Source organism: Chlorocebus sabaeus, chromosome 21, assembly GCF_047675955.1.
Source record: "Chlorocebus sabaeus isolate Y175 chromosome 21, mChlSab1.0.hap1, whole genome shotgun sequence".
NCBI lineage: Eukaryota > Metazoa > Chordata > Mammalia > Primates > Cercopithecidae > Chlorocebus > Chlorocebus sabaeus.
In genome coordinates this window covers 120,163,143-120,183,052 of record NC_132924.1, presented here as the reverse complement: position 1 = coordinate 120,183,052, position 19,910 = coordinate 120,163,143, and the positions used below count along the sequence as shown (strand labels likewise).

The window sequence follows — 19,910 nt, the reverse complement described above, 5'->3', positions numbered from 1 at the left end:
TTTTCTCAGTGTTGCCACTTTACTGAATTATTTAGACATTTAATTGCATTTGATAAAATACATTAAAAGACAGAGGAAATTATCTCCTATGGTTTCCATATGTACTTGTAGATTGAATGAATGAATATAAAATATAACTTTTTAAAATGGTTGAATTTTCTTTTTTTCTTCAACTAATCTTTCTCAAATGTGAGCACTTAGTTTCTACTGTATGTGTGTGTGTGTGTGTGTGTATAAAATGCTTGAAGCAGTAAGGTATTTGCACTGGATTATACAATACTATGGAAATCTTTTGATTTCATATGCTTTTCAATTAATTTTCACAGATTCTTGGCTAAATTAACAAAAAAACTTCAGTCCATTTTTATTATCTTTAAGCAAATCTATTAAGGTGAATTAATTGTCATGTTTTGGATTCCCTTGTTCATTCTATCTTTAATTTTCAAAATAAACACCGCTTAAATTAGGTGAGAGCATCCTGGAGTACTAAATTATACCAAATCAAATTAATACATGTTTATTGACCACTAGGGTTAGTATCTTATTCTTTCAAATATATTGGCTCCTGTTACATGGAAACCTACCAACAAATTGGGTCTGCTTAGAGACTGCAAGGAGAGAGGCCTTCATATTAATATTTTTATGTTTAGTCATCAGAAAATAATCACTAATCATAACAATATAATGTGGGAGTTTTTCAACTGTGGCAAACATTTGCTTTTGTTTTTGTTTTATCTGTTTTTCTGGTCTCTCCAGATATTTTCGATTTGCTGTAAATCTCCCTAGGTATACTTGTAAAAGAATGTAGTGATAAAATATGACTAGACATTCAAGGGAAAAGCAAAACTAATAAGCAGAAATGGAGAAAGTGAATATCTAGGTATTTCCCAATAGCTTTTGAGTTCACTAATTTAGGCACATCTCTGACATAACAGTTCCTTGTGGCTTCCTTGAATCCTTTCCAGCAATAGATCATACATTCAGGTCATACACAAACATAAAGCCTATTTTACAAGAAAATATGTGTTCTATATCAGGGGATATTCTGTTAGTTCAAAGGGGTCAGAGTATTGAACTCAACAAATATGGGAGCGCACTTCTTACAGGTAGTATTCTATAGGCTAGAGACAGAAGAAAAAGGAGCATGGAGTCTAGAGGGGAAATGAGAGGGACAAAAATCATAGTGTGTTCGAAACTGTATCAGGGATATGCATGGGGTGCCATGAGTGTATATGGCATATTCAGAAACCAGAGTCCATGGTCACCCAATTAAGCTCTCTGTCATGACTCCTTTCAGTATCTGTTACATCTGTACTAAGTGTTCAGTAAATGTTAGTTTTCTCCATATCTCCCATTTCTAAGTAGTTCTTCACTATATATATACACACACACACACACACACACACATATATACGTAGTATGACTGTTGCAAAGACTATCCCAAGAAAAAGAGATGAAAACAGTTACTATTTATCAGTCCAATATTGAGACTAATTTTTCTTTGTTTATAACATCTCAATTTACAATATCACCTTTCTTTGTACTATATTTATCAAAGAACATTCCAAGGTTGTGAAGTCTATTCAAATAACAAGAATATTACCTAAGCTTCCACTTGTCATATCACTACAAAGCCAAATTTAAAATTATCCTATTTTTGGCTAAGCCAGTCTTCCATCAGTTGATACACAAATCTTGTCATTCTACCTCATATTCGCTTTTATTTTCTTTTCCAACCATTCGCATAATTTTAGCAAGATCATTTTGAAGTTCTGATTCCAGCAGTGTAATATTCCTTAAAGTTAAAATTTGTATAATCCTGTTACTAATAGTAAAAGGTACATGAATGTTCATAAAGAGAAAATATACCAGATACCATCGTGTTTTTAAAATAAACATTCTTTGTTTTCGAATATAAATTATTCACTTAAAAGAACAGCAATTTCTCTATTAAAATAAACTAGCATTGGTAAGGAATAGATTTTGCTTTTCCAATCTCAACCAACTTTCTCCTTCACCCATGCCTTGCTCTCTCAGCAACTTTCCAATTCAACTTGGAAAGTTGAATTTTCTTATTCAATCAGCACACACTGCAACCAAGTAAGTGTCTTGAAGACCTGAATTAAAACCTAATTCTGAGAATGTAACATCAGCAAAACCAAACCAAACTCCACATTAGCTTTGGAAATTGCAATTGCAGTTTCAGGAACAAATGTCAAATAGGCTTCACTGACCTGAGGAAATATCGATTTGACTCATCTTGGTCTGTGTGATGTTGATGTGAACACCCACTTTGCTTTCAGTGAGGTCAATCTCCACATTGCCCAAATTATCTGCAAAGTGACTGAAGACCAGGAGACCGTTGGGGTTCCATGTCCTAAACTGGAAACTGACTGAGAACAGGTCCTGGTTAAGCCGTCCGGGTACCTCCAGGTAACTTGTAGCATTGAAAAAGACAGGCACTGTATAGGGTTCCACACAAGAGAAGCTCAGATTTCCCTGTAAAATAGAAAGACAGGCTCTGAGGAAAACACAGAATAAAATAAACATCCATGTAAGACCATTGATGAAGGTATAGTTCTACAAGTTTTGAAGCACAGCCCGAGCCTAAGTGAAATTCACCCGCAGCAGCAGTGCATAGATTCAGTGACTGGATGCACCACCATGGATCTACTTGGAGTGTAAGGCCTACTATGAGCAGCAGTTGGCTGTCTAACTATAACAAGCAGCTTCCGCCATGGGATTGACAGCCAGACAGCCTGCTGTGATAGGCTGAACATGAGTTGTAAAGTGTGTATATGTGTTGTGAGTGTGAGTGTGAATCACGAGACTTTCTGAAGATAGCAAAGCTGCTGCTGGCCAAACATAAGTCAGGTAGAGAGATGCTATGCCCTATTCTGGGCGGTAAATGCTGACATTAATTAACATAGTACTCTGGTCTCAGTGGGGATTGTGGTCATATGTTTGTAATTTATGAAACTGATATTTTAGGGAAAATATTTTTGGATTGTTATCTATATACCTTGTATGTACATATATACATAGAAAGATATTAAGTTTTCAGCATTAATGTAATTGTGGTTATTGGAGATTATTTTATTATCCAACTCAAAATTCCATTTAAATTCCCATGAAATGTGCTTATATTACAATGCATTAATTCCTGTGGAACTAGCAGTATAAATGGGCTAAATGGAAACAAATCTTGCAATAATTCAGCCTTTCCCCTTCTCTTCTATACACCTCCTTCTTGGTATAAACAAACAAACAAAAAACAAAAAAAGCTTTATCATTCAGTTACACTAAATTTTATATTTCAGTGCCTAACTACATTCCCTTTACAGATCTAAAAATCTGTATTTGCTTCTAACTTCTTTTATCCTATCATAATATTTTAAGGAATGTAATTGGATGATATTTTCATTGGCTCTCTCTCTCTGCCCCCCCCATATATATATATATATATATGTATTTTTTTTAACAACACCTCATATATATATATATATACACCAGAGGCTGATGTCTTCCATTTTAGCACGTTAACCATTAAATCTAAGGCAGGCTGTCTCTCTGAATTAATATTCAAATTAAATTTGCTCTGTACGTTCACAGATGATTATTTTTAAATGCTTGCTTTTACTGATGAAAAGAACTGCCTATGCATAATAACTGAGATTTTATAACTGACCACATACTTCTTTTGCGGGGATTGTCTCCCTAGCAAAATTAAAGATCCTGCCAGAGTAATGGTGCTGACTCTGGAGTCAGTGCATAATGACGGAATGAGTGTGCTTGGGAGAAGAGGAGGTAGAATGAGCGCTGAGTCAATTTCATTGAAATATCAGCACCCAACATCTTTGAAAGTAAATTTCTGATATAAACACTTGCCTTTGTAGGGTTGCTTGCAAAATGTCCTATTCGTCTCTATCCCATCTAAGATTTTCTGTATTGTTAAAATAAAATGTAATTATAGAGCATAATCAAACTCACATATTGTGAATTCATAATCTTTTTTTATTCTTTTATTTTTGGGGGGACAGAGTCTCAGTCTGTTGCCCAGGATGGAGTGTAGTAGTTCAATCATGGCTCACTGCAGCCTAAAAGTTCTGGGCTCAAGTGATCCTCCTACCTCAGCTTCTCAAGTAGCTGGGGCCACATGCATGCACCACCATGCCCAGCTAATTTGTAATTCAATTTAATTTATTTTTTGAATTTTAATTTTCTTAACTTGTTGTAGAGACATGGTCTCACTATGTTGACCAGGCTGGTCTCAAACTCCCGGACTCAAGTGATCCTCCTGCCTTGGCTTCCCAAAGTGTTGGGATTACAGGAGCAACCCACCATGCCCGGCTATAAATCTATAATTTATATCTCCTACTCATAAAATAAAATAAAAGCTATTTTTCTCATAAAATGAGTTTTTTTCCATGTTAAACCTCAATGTTTTCATCTACAAAATGTTTGTATCCTACTTGTAGTATTGTTCTCATATCATCCTAAATGTAAAATATAACTTGCCTAGCACACTACCTGTTGCCTATAAATGGAGCTATTATCATTTTTCCATGCAGTCAATATACTTTATGAGAAAACTTTAATCAAAGTTCAAGTTTTAATTTCTAGTATAAATTTATGATTACTTTAAGGAAATTATTTATTAAATAATCATTTGCCTTAAGTTACTGTTTTAAACTTTCTCATATCCAACCCAAACTGTTTATTTATTCAGGGATTTTCACTTGTCAAGTCATTTGATGAAACCCTAGGCTCAAATCTGAGGCAATGAGACCATCAGAGCTCTTTTAGAGCAGAGTGCAAACACTCATGGCATTATTCTACTTCTAGTGCATAATATCTTCTTATTGTATGGGTCTCTGGAATTCTAGGCTCTCCCAAATAGCATCTCTGGGCTAAAGCAGCTCCTGGTCTTGCAGAGCCATAGAGAACTCTCATACTAAAACTATAAACTAAGTGTCTTTTACGGATGTTGAGTAGTGACATTTGGAGGCAGGTGTGCTGGGGCTTTCTTTGACTTTTGCTCTCCTTCCAAAATCTAATGAAACCTGGTACCAACTCACACAAGAGGCAGACAAAAATCACAGTGAACTTCTGTGGCACAACTTTTGCTATGCAGTGGAAATCAAGCTTTATTTAACTGTATAATATTTAGTCTGGTTAGAGATTTGTTAAAAAAGGTATTTATTTACATATTCGAACAAATCATCTTTGGAAGCACAGGAGTAAATATAATAAAGTCCCTGATTTAAAAACTTTAAAAATATTAAATTAAACCATAAGGAAGTAACTTAGAGTATATGTGATGAGATATTTGAAAACATGATGCTGCCGGTTTAAGGGCTGGGATGAAGTATGTGCTGAAGTGTATCTGTTCTCCTGCCACAAGTTATCCAGAAATACTGAGTCTAACGTTCTGTGCTCCATGGGAATAAAACCTACCATCTACTTCGGGCTAGTCCCATTTTCTATTCTCAAAGAATAGCAAGTATCTACACTATTTCTGAAAACTCTAATGTTTGTTTTACATCATTGTGCCCAAACACAAATATGATGAAAAATGTCATGATTTTGTTGTTGTTCAATACTCCAAAAAACAAAAAAGTTACTTGATTTTTTATAGACCAATATTTTGAGGATGAAAATTCTTACCACATTTGAGGGCTCTAATTTCTTCCTTCTGGCAAGATCAGTAATGTTGATGCCATTGTAGTTGATGCTTTCCATGCAGCCTTTGAAATTCTTTCTACCGCTGGAACTGGGCTTGCCAGAGAAAGGGATGCCTCCAAAGGTTATCTTTGAGAAAAAGAAATTAAATGTAAACATCCACATTGTGTTATGATAAACTAGACAAAACTATGAATACAGTCAAGGTCAAGTAGCTATACCCCAATCAAAATATACAAATATTATAGCATTCTGCCTCTAAAATCCATGGCATATTAAATTATGTTGTTGATGAAGTGTCTAATGGAGTCATTCATTCTAATAATTAGATTATAACTTGAACAAAAAAATAGTAATGATCCTTTGCAATTTTACTGCCCTAGAGGCATTTTATAACTTTTCTTGAGAATATTTAAAAGATTTTTTATTCAGCAAACTTCTTTTATCAAATAATATTAGAAATATATTTTTATGTTTATCATTCAAAGACATACTATCAATAAATGCCTCCAGTAAGCATGAGATAATCAGCACTAATTTAATAAGCTGATAAAACTGCAGCCCAAAGCAAGGGATATCGTATTTACCCTATGCAGACTTGTAGTCTAATGATCATTATTGTCAAAAATTCATTAGATTTATTTTGGATGTAGAAAATAGTTCAAAAAACATCATTACAATATTGATTAGGGACCACTTAGGATTTGGGAACTCAAAGTTGAACAGTGTGGGCTTAAACATATTATAGGTCTTTTAAATCCTAAGAAATAAGATAGTGCTACTTACTGTGTTCCTCTGGCTGCTACCGCTTATAGAAAGAAAATATCTATTTCTTATATATTTTTGATCAATATATATTATAGCATTAAATCTACATGACACAAAATTGCATTTAGTATTTGCATGGTGAAGGATGATATTCACTATGAATAGTAAATTAGTAGTAAATGAAGCCAACTGCTAAATATAATTATAATATCAAGATATACAATACTTGTAATACATATCTTTTAAATTATCATGTAGAATTACCATTATCTATTTTTTTTTTTTTACTATCAGCTTCATTAAAATGCCAGAAAATATTCTGTGGTCCAACCACTTCATTTTCAATGAGAATATATAACTATAAAGAATCAATGACAGCCTAATATCCTATCATTGGTTACATTAGGGATTGGGGTTAGAACTCACTAAATTGTTAGGAATCTGTTAACTTGAGCCTGTGGTGCTTTTCCAGAGCATGTTTGATGGGGTGAAATGAAAGCAATGAAAATGAAAAAAATGAAGTGAAGACATTTTTAAAAATTGGGACTTCGTATTTGAAGCATAAGTCAAAGATTCTGTGTTCTGGAAGGTCCATAAACAAATTATGTTCTATTATTTAGTGTTATGGCATCCTAAATGCTTAATTAGTTTTAGAGGGGAAAACACAAATTATGGTTTATGAGGTGATGGTAAAAATAAACAAAGGCCTCATTTAAAATAAATTATTATTAATGGTTAGCTGAATATGTGTTATTTGCCACAGAGTTCATGTATAAGAAGGTAAAAGAAAAATTGAGAAAAAATATATCCCAAAGGATCAGAAAACTACAAAGAAGAAATAGAGAGTAATCTAAAGTAGAATTATTGGGGAAATGTTTTCAACTTGCACTGAATTGAACATATTAGGTACTACCTAAGTGTACCTAGTACCAAAGGCAATCATTTTTGATACTAAAATGGAGTACTATGTCTTCTGCTTACACTCTTTTTGATCAATTTTTCCCCAATTGACAGTAATAATATCATCAATGTATAATATTATTAAACACATATTCCTCTGTGTGCATATTTCTTTAATTTGAACCTTTCACTTTCTTCAGGGGATTCAAATTATCCTTACAGTTTCTCTGCTTTCAGCAACTCTAGGCACAAGTCCACCTCATCAAGGTGCTCTGGAAAAGCAATGCAGGCTCAAGTTAAAAGATCCTAACGAGTGAGTTCTGACCCCAATTCCTAAGGTAACTAATGATAAGATATTAGGTTGTCATTTATTCTTTCTAGTTATAGATTCTCACTGGTGGGCCGGGCACGGTGGCTCACGCCTGTAATCCCAGAACTTTGGGAGGCCGAGGTGGGTGGATTACCTGAGATCAGGAGTTCGAGACCAGCCTGATCAACATGGAGAAACCTCGTTTCTATTAAAAATACAAAATTAGCTGGGCTTGGTGGCGCGTGCCTGTAATCCCAGCTACTTGGGAGGCTGAGACAGGAGAATAGCTTGAACCTGGGAGGCAGAGATTGCAGTGAGCTGAGATCATGCCATTGCACTCCAGCCTGGGCATACAGAGAGATTCTGTCTCAAAACAAACAAACAAACAAAAAAACAAAAAAATTTCTCATTGGTAAAGTAAACTGGTTGGACCACAGAATATTTTCTGGCATTTTAATGAAGCTAATAGTAACAAATATTGTGGCAGTTGCCCGATTAATATTCAATTATTCCTGTGGCTCATACGATACATTTATCAATGCTCTTGCCACCCAATAACCTTGCCTCTAAAGAAATAACTGCATTAACTATTTTGTTAGCTTTCAAGTGTTCACAAAGTGTGGCAGGGACTATCGGATACCTCTACGTAGCCTTTCTTCCCACCCTCATTAGGGAAAAAATAATGCTTTTCAGCTGGACACATTGCTCCCAGTCAATATAATAGATTAGCAACTTATTTGAAGCCAGTTTTGGTCTCTTGATATTTAAGTGGAATGGCTGTATGTGATTCTAGGAACTGTCATTAAGAGGGAGAGGGCACAGTCTTGCTTCTCTTCCTTCTTGCTAGCTGAAGTGCAAAGTGAAATGTTAGCAGTGGTCTTGGAGTGATTTGCAACAGGGATAGAGGAAGAGCAGGATGAAAAAGGACTGTGATCTTGAAGATTGTGGAGGGGCCATTTGAACCTAGGGCCACCTGCCTCCACTATTCTTTTATATAAAGCAGAATAAATGTGCATCCATTAAATGTAGCCTATGTAATCTTAACTCACATATATTTTTTTCTATTACTTCCTATTGCCTCCTCACATAACCCTAGGTGAAGAATGCGATTAAATTCATTTCATCAAAGGGGAATATGAATTGTCCACTGTCACACAACCATTAAAGGGCAGAAACAGATTCCAACTCGGGCTTCTCCTCTGATTGATTTCTTCCTAGCCAGTCTGTGGTTCTGCAATGGTCAAGAGAGACTCATTCCTCTACTTCCCTAGCAAAGCTGTATTGCGAAAGATAACGGCATAATATCCACAGTGGGTGTGCTCTGAAGAACAGAGAGAATCTAGGCCAAATACCATTTTGCTGCTCTGCCCTTTGGTTTTTATCGGCTCTGCTGAGGAAAAATGAAGTGAAGGGTACCTGTATATCACCACACCAGTCTCGGGCCACCCTGTAGCTAGCAGACTGACTGCAGGTGATGATTGGCCCATTTCTGCAGCGTACGCAGCTACAAGAGGAGGGGATGAGACAAACTCTTAGGACTAGGTTACAAAAAACGTCCACATAGGCCAGGCGCGGTGACTTAATCCTCTAATCCCAGCATTTTGGGAGGCCGAGGCGGGCAGATCACGTGGCCAAGAGATTGAGACCATCCTGTCCAACATAGTGAAACCCGTCTCCACTAAAAATACAAAAATTAGGGCCAGGCACAGTGGCTCACGCCTGTAATCCCAGCACTTTGGGAGGCCGAGGCGGGCGGATCACGAGGTCAGGAGATCGAGACCATCCTGGCTAACACGGTGAAACCCCATCTCTACTAAAAATACAAAAATTAGCCGGGCGTGGTGGCGGCGCCTGTAGTCCCAGCTACTCGGGAGCCTGAGGCAGGAGAATGGCGGGAACCCGGGAGGCGGAGCTTGCAGTGAGCCGAGATCCGGCCAGTGCACTCCAGCCTGGGCTACAGAGCGAGACTCAGTCTCAAAAAAAAAAAAAAAAAAAATTCCAAACACAAAAATGAGCCAGGTGTGGTGGCACGTGCCTGTAGTCCCAGCTACTCGGGAGGCTGAGTCAGAAGAATGACTTGAACCCAGGAGGCGGAGGTTGCAGTGAACCTGGATCACGCCATGACACTCCAGCCTGGTGACAGAGTGAGACTTCATCTCAAAAAAAAAAAAAAAAAAAAAATCCACATAGAGTTACATCAACGGAGTGAACTTGTATTCCATCACTTCTTTCATGATGTTCATCTCCAGGAATTGTGGTAAATATATTTAACTTACGCTAGCAGTGCTGTGCTGAATCCCCCTTATACTGGTTCACAAGCACCAACTGTTAAGCAGAGCTATTATTAAAACTTCCACTACATAAGCTATAAATTAAATAAATTACATGAAACACAACATTCATAACTATTCAGAATTTATCTCTACACTTTAGTTTCATATAGGTTCTTGAGGTCATTTACATTTATTGCAACTATATGATGGAAATATCATATAATTGTGTGCTGTTAGGCACCTCTTCCCAATTCCCGGCTCAGTTCCATATATGGTAGTATGATGGTGGGAAATTCGCACCATGAAAATTAACAACTCCTATATATCAGGGCATTCTTCTGACCATTCCTCCCTGGAGAGAACTGGTTGTTAAGCATCCACCAGCACACCCCTACCTTTGGGCCTCAATGCCTTTGTCGTTAGTGTAGTCTGGAAGAATAAAGGCAGTATAATTTTGGGGAAGCAGGACATTGAGTCGTCAGGTTTTGCGAAGATAACAAGACCACCTTTCTCTTCCTTTAGGCCAAAGCCTTTACATAGTTCAATAATGAACATTATATAATTTGTATTATTTTAACTTTGAAGTTAATTTTCATGCAGTCTGTGAGGTTTGAGTGTAGTTAGTGTGTGGATATATCAAGGAGATAAGTGCAACAAAACTACAGACTGACGCCAATATAGTCCCTGAGGTGTTTTTGTTGTTGTTGTTTGTCTGGTTTTTGTTTTGTTTTGTTTTGTTTTTGAGATGGAGTTTCACTCATGTTGCCCAAGCTGGAGTGCAATGGCATGATTTTGTCTCACTGAAACCTCCGCCTCCTGGGTTCAAGCGATTCTCCTGCCTCAGCCTCCCAAGTAGCTGGGATTACAGGCACCTGTCACCATGCCCGGCTAATGTTTGTATTTTTAGTAGGGACGGGGGTTTCATCACGTTGGCCAGGCTGGTCTCGAACTCCTGACCACAGGTGATCCACCCACCTCAGCCTCCCAAAGTGCTGGGAATACAGGCGTGAGCCACCGTTCCCGGCCCAGTCCCTGAGGTTTTCTCTAAACAAATAAGCAAAGGGAGTCCCTTTCCATTAAGAGAAAAGTGTAGCAATATAAAGGTAGGCACAGCCACTTTTATTCATGCCAATAATTGCAGTCTCTAAGAGGACAGTAATCTGGCAGTAGCCAGAAATGTTAAGTCTACCCTGATTCTTTGTCAGTTAATTTAAATTTCTTACTAGTGTTTTTGTCTAATAAGTAAGTCCCGGGTATTTTAGTCTATATCTGCAGCTCTCAAACATGGCAGTGTATATAGATGGGCTTCAACGTGTCCATGAAACTGCTGATTGAATATAGAAAGTGTTATGTGAGCATGAATATTCATAGACTTCATCACACACTCAACAAGGTTTATGACCCCAAATTTTTAATTTGTTTTTTTGAAAATTAGAATTATATTTCCTCATTCTGAATGTTCCAGAATTTTCACCTCTTCTATGGTACTTCAAAGTTTATTAACGGAGGATGAATAATTCATCTTTAAGATCTCTCATACATTGGGAGATAAGTTACATGAGCCAAGATACACACTAACTTAGAGAAGATAGAAATTTCTGGGATTTTCACATACATTTTCTTTTAACAATCAGTTTGCTTTTAAGAGATTTTTTTGGGGGGAGGGTACAATATTTTTCAATAACCTTAAATTCATTTAATGTTAATAAAATCTCCATCAGTGTTTATATAGCATATTCTATTCTTAATTTTTTATTTAGGAATATATATCATATATTCATATTGCAAAAAATAGAAACTATTTAAACATAAAGAAAATAGAAAACACAGCTATTAATCCTGTGTTTTCCATTTATTTTATGATGAGCATATTCCATATTCTTAAAAAATTATACATAAATATACATAGCACACACATATATACATGAATACACCCCCAATTTCAAAACTGGGGGCCAAGGAACATGAAGGTGGTGCAGAAAACTAATAGGGGTGCCACAGTATGTTTGAAATTTTTAAAGAAAACACAACAATATTTGACACTTTTTGGACATTGTGTGAAACTCTAGCTTAAGGTAGTTTACTGTTCCAGTATTAGATAATGTGTCATTCCTTTTAATCATGTGCTTTTTGGATTTGGTCATTATTCTGATTTAGACAGAGTATCATGTAAGTTAAAAGTGGAACAGAAAATTAGGATGCCAGTGGCAAATCTGATCCCCACTCTGATAGACATACCTAGCATTCATCCCATTAGTAATAATTGCTGTTGTTTAAGAATGAAATAAAAATCTACTTTCACTTTTATTTTATGTTTATTTCTCGAAATGGCTACCAAAGTCTTAGGACGTAAATTTTTAAGTTGTTTGGACCTAATGGCTCAGGACTGCTGTGGAAAAAGTTTGAAAACACTAAGGGCTATGTGAACTAAGAAAGTGTAGAAACTTCCGGCTAAGTAATAGCATTGCATCCCTTTTATTTTACCATGCTGCTGCTTTTGTACGTCTAGTGTTATCCTTTTCTCTTAGGATGTATAATACTGTGACAAACATCTTTTTTTCTTTTTTCTTTTCTAGGCGGAGTTTTACTCTGTTGCCCAGGCTGGAGTGCAGGGGCACATCTCGGCTCAGTGCCACCTCCACTTCCTGGGTTCAAGCGATTCTCCTGCCGCAGCCTCCTGAGTAGCTGGGATTACAGGCGCGTGCCACCACAACTGGCTAATTTTTGTATTTTTAGTAGAGACGGAGTTTCACCATGTTGGTCAGGCTGGTCTCGAACTCCTGACCCTGTGATCAGCCTGCATCAGCCTCCCAAAGTGATGAGATTACAGGCATGAGCCACCGTGCCTGGCCGACAAACATCTTAAAGAGCTCACCTACATATATGATTAACAGTTTTAATGGATATTTTAAGGTTGAATTGCTCTCCAAATAATTTTAAAATATGATATACCTACTCTTAAGCTATGGGAATATATTTTTATTTATATAAACATGATCAATGATTATTTTTAATCTCTAATTATTGAGAAGATAATATGTCTTTGTGTTCATAGACAATCGTTTTAAAATAGTCTGTATTTTACTGTATTGTTTTTGTGATATTGACTTTGAGAAAACAGAGCTTGACAAAAGACCCATCTATAGTCATGTGTTTCTAAATGACTTAATATAAACCAGAAACTAGGATTTCTTATTCAATACTTTATAATAAATATTAGACAACCCTCTGTATATAATGTACTGCACATTCTCAAGGAGAATTGATAACATGATTAACTATAAATGAAAGGATTACAAATTAAATTTATTCTGAATGTATTAAATGACCTAGATAGCACAGTCCCTCTCTTCAAATTATTACTTTGGTACTAAGATTTGTATAATATTTCGAGTACTCATGATTATAAATTTAGAAATAAAATGAAACAAATTAATTAGGTTTTTAAAATTGTCGTGTCTTTTTGTTTAGAGAAGAAAATAAAAATGGTGTAACTCGTAATATAGTTAACAATAATACAGTACAGTAGGAGAGTGACGCAGTTGCCCGACGTTTTATCACAATTTCTACGTCATCAAGTGTACCTCATAGTCCAAGTCCAGGTAGTCAAACTCTCCGTTGGTGCGGAAGTGCTGCATGCTCCTGTCCAGTGTGAGGTTAATGCTCCGCCCCTGGCGCTCAATGACCACAGAGTGCCAGTGGTGGTCATCCAGCAAACTTCCGGTCATCACTGATGTGTGGCCATATATGGGGCCAAGCTGGTTGCTTCCTGCATACACAGGAGTGAAAAAGAAACAACGCAATGACGCTCTGGCCAACTCTGTGAAGCAGGAGGTCTTTCATTTACTGCCCCTAGAGGCCGACATTCCATCAAAGCTCTATCCGTTTGAGTTAAACTGGGATACCAGTAAGTAATGACATTTAAAAATACTTTATGTTCAAAGTACATACAAGTTATTAAAGATGGAAAAAAAGTACTTTTTTAAAAAGGGGGAAAATGAGTGTTTTTTGACTGTGCAATGAATTCTGCTAAATTTTGGTAGGTTTGTTATAAAGTCAGTGCCACGTGGGCTTTTACACAAATCTGCCGGGTTCTGACGCTGGCTCCACTGTTAGCTCGGGGTCCAGGGCAAGTTGAGAATGCCTGGTCTCCATTTTCTCACATATACAATAGGGAAGATAATAGTACCTGCTTTGTAAGGTTGCTTGAGGATTAAATGAGTTACTATAGGCAAAGAATTTAATACACTTTCTGGCATATAGTGAACATAACTGTTACCTGTTAATCTTTTATTACTGTTATAATTATTATTAAGACCACACAGCGTGACCATTTTTAATTTTCGTTGACTCCAAAAGCCATTGTTGTAAAGAGAACACTATGTGATTGTTAATGGCATAGAAAATTTACTTCTTATCTTTTAATTAAAATGATAACATTAAGAATTATATATGTAGTATTTAGTTTTGAAATAAGATCTCCATAGCAACACAACTATAAATACAAGTAAAAGATTGTTAGAATCCAACATGTTTATTAAGGTCGCCCCTGGATACAGTTTACATATTTTGTTTCATCTATGTTGTCTAACACGTATTGCTTTTTATGGTGAGGCAAAATTAATCACTATAAAAATATAATAGGATTTCAGAATAAATAACATAATGGAAATAAGAGATAAACAATTGACTGTCACATTAAATTCTTCCTTTCCTTTCCTTTCCTTTTTCCTTTCCCCTTTCCTTTCCTTTCCTTTCTTTTCCTTTCCTCCTTCCTTCCTTCCTCTCTCTCTTTCTTTCCTCTCACTCTTTCTTTCCTTTGCCTCCCTCCCTCCCTCCCTTCCTTCCTTGTCATTCCTTCCCTCTCTCCCTCTCTTCTTCCTTCCTTCCTTCCTTTCTTCCTTTGTATGCTAATGCCCCCATACCTTACATTTTCTATTATCTTCCTAGAACATCTTTTCTTCATTTATGGTGATGAAATAAAATGTTGATGTGTGATGGTAAATCAGTGTGTATGTGTAAAATGAAACAAGGAAAAGGAGAGGGACAAGAGGAGGAAGAGGAAGAGAAAGAAAGAAAATTCAGAACTATCTAAGTGAAAAGGTCACATTGAGTTTTATTACTTTAAATATTTACACTAGAAGACTGAGCAGCAGGCAGATATGTCTAATATTTAGGTAACCGAATGGCAGTAGATATTTGAGTGCATATTTCTCTCTGGCTGTTGTAAATTCCAGTCAGTCAGTAAACTGCTTTCCAGTGTAAAGCTAATAAACTTTTTTTGGTAAGGTCACATAGTCAGTTATTTCTTTGAAAACAGTAATGTCACACCACTATAAGACGCAGTTGATTTTAAAAGGTTACTCTACATGTTTCGTTTGGGATAAAAAATGAAAAGTTTGAAAAAATAAACATCTTTAGATGTTCAGTTGCAGTGTGTGTGTGTGTGTGTGTGTGTGTGCACGTGTGCATGTGTGCATATTTTGTGTGCATGTTTTATGGAAGTACACATATTTTGTTTCTGGTTACTCTCCCCCACTCTTCCTTCTTTTCCTCTATTGGATTTTGTTTTAAAAATAATTTCAGGCTATTTTCCCCGGTAGCACAATGAATACACGTTCCTTATTACAAGTAGAGAATATTATGAAGAAAGAAGTGAAATGTAATGTAAAAATATTTCCACCTCTAAAAACAATTTGGTCTATTTCTGTCCATACATTTTCCACAAACAGTCATGTATCACATGATGACATTTCTTTCAACAATGAACTTCATATGTAATGGTGGTAACATCAAATTTAATACTATATTTTCACTGTATCTGTTGTATTTTTTGACATGCAAATACCAGTTTTTTACACAGTGGACTAAAGTATTCAGTACAGTAACATGCTATACAGATTTGTACACTAGGAGCAATAGGCTGTACCATATAGCCTAGGTGTGTAGTAGGCTACACAATTTACGTTTGTCTTTGTATACTCTTCTGTTTACAAAGTGTTGAAACTCACACAGAATTTCTCAGAATGCATCCCCATTTTAAAGTGACACATGACTACATATATTTCATTAGATTGATAGATTGATAGATTTTATATCCTACAGGTTTTGTTTAATATTATATAATATCTCCCCATACAATTAAAAGTTAGCACAGACATTTTAAATGCCATCGACATATTTCTATGTGTTTAATTCTTTCCCAATTTTTGACATTGTAATTAATGTTGCAAATTACATATTTGGACTTAAATCCTAGTGGTCATTTCTCTTTTTACCTTATGATTTTTGGACCAAAATACTGTATTGTAAGAGATTGCAAATGTCCAAAGACATATTGTCTAGCTATTTTCCTGAAAATATTTTCTGACTTGCAGAACAATACAGAGGATCCTTTTTGTGAAATACTCACCAACACTGATTTGTCACTTTAAAATGTATTTACTTAGTTGACCAAAAATAAGCATTGGGTGTTTATATTTTTTTCTTTTATGACTTATCTTGTATATCATTGGCCTCTATTTTCTCCTAATGTCTTGGCATTATTATGTAGTGGTATAATTTCTTACTCATGATTGATATTAAACCAGTATATTTGACATTTGTATCTTCCCAGGTTTTGCATGCATTTTAATGTGACTTTTATTTTAATGTAAAAAATAACATTTTATGTAACTAAGTGATACAGAATTTTGTGTGACTTTTCTTCTTTGTTATAGAAGCTATTGTGTCTATCGGGTCAGATCTTTAATGTCAAAAGTTTTATAATCAAGGGTACATCTTTAAGGTAATGTATCATTACCAGTAAAAATAACCTAAGTGGAGTTGCAATTTTTAGTATAATACTGTATTTCAAAGTAATAAAAGTTAATACATGGGATACAAGTCATATTCAGGAATGTTTGGACCACTCAAATTGGTAGTTGACGAATAAGTCAAATAGCCTAGAATTTTTAACCAATCAAGAGAAACAGGTGAGATAGGGGCCAAGATGGCTGATTAGAAGCAGCTGAAGTCTGCAGCGCTCAAAGAGAGGAATGAAAGGGATGAGTAAAGACAACACTTTCAACTGAAATATTCAGGTTCTCACACTGAGATGGATTAGGGAAACAACTTCACACATGGAGAATGAAGAAAAGCAGGATGGGGCTACGGCCTACCCAGGAGCGACACGGAGTCAAGGGAACCCCCAACCCCTGCCAAGGGAAGCAGTGAGTGACTTTGTGACCCCAAGAAACCATGCTTCTCCCGTGGATATTAGCAACTCACAGATTAGGAGATCTCCTTGTGGGCCCATGACACCAGAGCCTTGGGCCTGACACACAGAGCTGTGTGGAGCCTTGGCAGAGCAACCGCTCAATCATGCGCAGAGAGAGAGTGGAGCTTTACAAACTCCACCCTGGGATTTCCAACAAAGGTGTCTGCAACTCAGGCAAGGTGGGAGGTCTGCACATACCCGTAGGAAGGGGGCAGAATACAGGGAGTCGAGTGGCACTGTTCTGCGGGCCCTGTTTCCATGGCACCCTACACGATAAGACCCACTGGCTTGGAATTTCAGCCAGCCACTGGCAACAGGGCAAAGCCTGCCTGAGACCAGATGGAGTCTCGAGGAGAGGTGCAGACACCATCTCTGCTATTTGGTTGACTGGGCCATTCTAGCCTGTGGGCTTTGGAGAGTCCAAAGGGTCCAGATGAGGAAGAAGGGTTCCCCAGAAGAGTAATACAGTGGCTTTGCCAGATCATGGTCAGACTGCTTCTTTAAGCAGAGCCCTGATCCATTCCTCCTACTGGGTGGGACCTCCCAAATGGGGCCCTCCAGCCACACCTGCCTGCATGACAGAGCTATTTTCTAGCCCTGGGATGGAGTGACCAAGGGAGGGGAGGGTCGCCACCTGGGTATATTGGACGATTCGGTCATTCCACAGCCTGTGGGCTTTGGAGAGTCCAAGCTGATGGGGAAAAAGGCCGTTCCCCACCACAACACAGCTGCTTTGTGAAGGCATGGCCAGACTGCTTCTTTAAGTGCCCCATCCCCGCATCCACTCCCTCACAGGGCAGGTCCTCCTAGCTGTGGCCTCTGGCCACCCTTGCCTCTGTTCTCCATGGGACGAAGTGCCTGAGGGGTGGGGCAGGTCACCAACTTGGACGTTCAGGCTTCTCAGCGAGTCCAGCCTGTGGACCTTGGAGAGCCCAAACCGATTAGAGGCTGAAGAAATCTCCAACACAGCACACAGCAGCTCTATTGAAAAGCAGCCAGACTGCTTTTTAAAGTTGAACCCTGATCTCATTTCTCCTGAGTGAGACCTCCCAACAGTGTTGGGAGCCACGTCTCCAGGCACATTTGGGCCAGCAATAGGTCAGTATATCCCTAGGATGAAACTTCTAGGGAAAGGAGCAGGCTACCATTTTGCTGTCCTGCAGCCTTCATTGATAATATTATACCTCCACTTACAGGAAAAATTGAGGCAACTAGGGTCTGGAGTGGACTCCCAGCAAATCACAATAGCCCTATGGATGAGTGGCCAGACTTCAATAGGGCTATTAAAAAAACAAACAGAAAACAACAACAACAAACCCCACAAAACCCCATCCCAAATCAGCAACTTCAAAGATTGAAGTAGATAAACCCACAAAAGTGAGAAGCAATCAATGCAAAAATGCTAAAAAATCAAAAGCCAGAGTGCCCCTTTTCCTCCACATGACTGCAACACCTCTCCAGGAGGGCTCAGAACTGGACTGACACTGAGATGGCTGAAACGACAGAAATAGGCTTCAGAAGGTGGGCAATAACAAACTTCACTGAGGTAAAGGAGCATGTGGTACACCATGCAAAGAAGCTAAGAATCATGATAAAACAATATGGGATCTGATAGCCAGAAGACCCAGTTTAGAGGGGAACATAATTGACTTGTTAGAGCTGAAAAACACATTATGAGAACTTCACAATGCAATCACAAGTATTAATAGCAGGACAAGCAAAGCAAGGGAAGGAATCTCAGAGCTTGAAGACTATCTTTGTGAAATAAGACAGGCAGACAAGAATAGGGAAAAAATAATGAAAAGTAATGAACCACACCTCTGAGAAATATAGGATTATATAAAGAGACTAAACCTACAACTGACTGGGGTACCTGAGAGAGACAGGGAGAATGGAACCAAATTGGAAAACATACTTCAGGATATAATCCAGGAGAACTTCCCCAACCTAGCAAGAAGGCCAACATTCAAATTCAGGAAATGCAGAGAACCTCAGTAAGATACTCCATGAGAAGTTTATCCCCAAGACACATAATCATCAGATTCTCTGAGGTTGAAATGAAAGAAAAAATGTTAAAGGCATCCAGAGAGAAAGGCCAAAAGGCCAGGTCACCTACAAAGGGAAGCCCATCAGACTAACAGCGGATCTCTCAGCAGAAACCCTACAATCTAGAAGAGATTGGGGGCCAATATTCAATATTCTTAAAGAAAAGAATTTCCAACCCAGAACTTCACATCCAGTCAAACTAAGCTTCATAAGCGAAGGAGAAATAAGATCCTTTTCAGACAAGAAAATGCTGAGGGAATTTGTTACCACCAGACCTGCCTTGCAAGAGCTCCTGAAGGAAGCACTAAATATAAAAAGGAAAGCCCATTACCAGCCACTATAGAAACACACCAAAATACACAGACCAGTGACACTATGAAGCAACTGCATAAACAAGTCTGCAAACTAACCAGGTAGCATCATGATGACAGAATCAAATCCACATGTAACAATACTAGCCTTAAATGTAAAAGGGCTAATTGACCCAATTAAAAGACACAGAGGCAAGCTGGATAAAGAGCCAAGACCCAATAGTATGCTGTCTTTATGAGACCCATCTCGCATGCAAACACGCACATAGGCTCAAAATAAAGAGATGGAGAAAAATTTATGAAGCAAATGGAAAACAGAAAAAAAGCAGGGGTTGCAATCATAGTTTCTGACAAAACAGACT

The 19,910-nt window shown here is 37.5% G+C and overlaps 1 protein-coding gene across 1 annotated transcript in view; it reads right to left on the bottom strand.

Moving 5' to 3' along the window:
• The window catches only part of CNTNAP2 (contactin associated protein 2), a 2,242,274-nt gene that overhangs the window by 1,265,417 nt on the left and 956,947 nt on the right, over positions 1-19,910 (bottom strand). The window contains exons 6-8 of the mRNA XM_073009464.1: positions 13,518-13,702; positions 5,668-5,811; positions 2,235-2,499 (exon numbers count right to left, since the gene is read on the bottom strand). Of these exons, the coding sequence (XP_072865565.1) occupies positions 2,235-2,499; positions 5,668-5,811; positions 13,518-13,702 (594 nt within the window). The remainder of the gene's footprint in view (positions 1-2,234; positions 2,500-5,667; positions 5,812-13,517; positions 13,703-19,910) is intronic.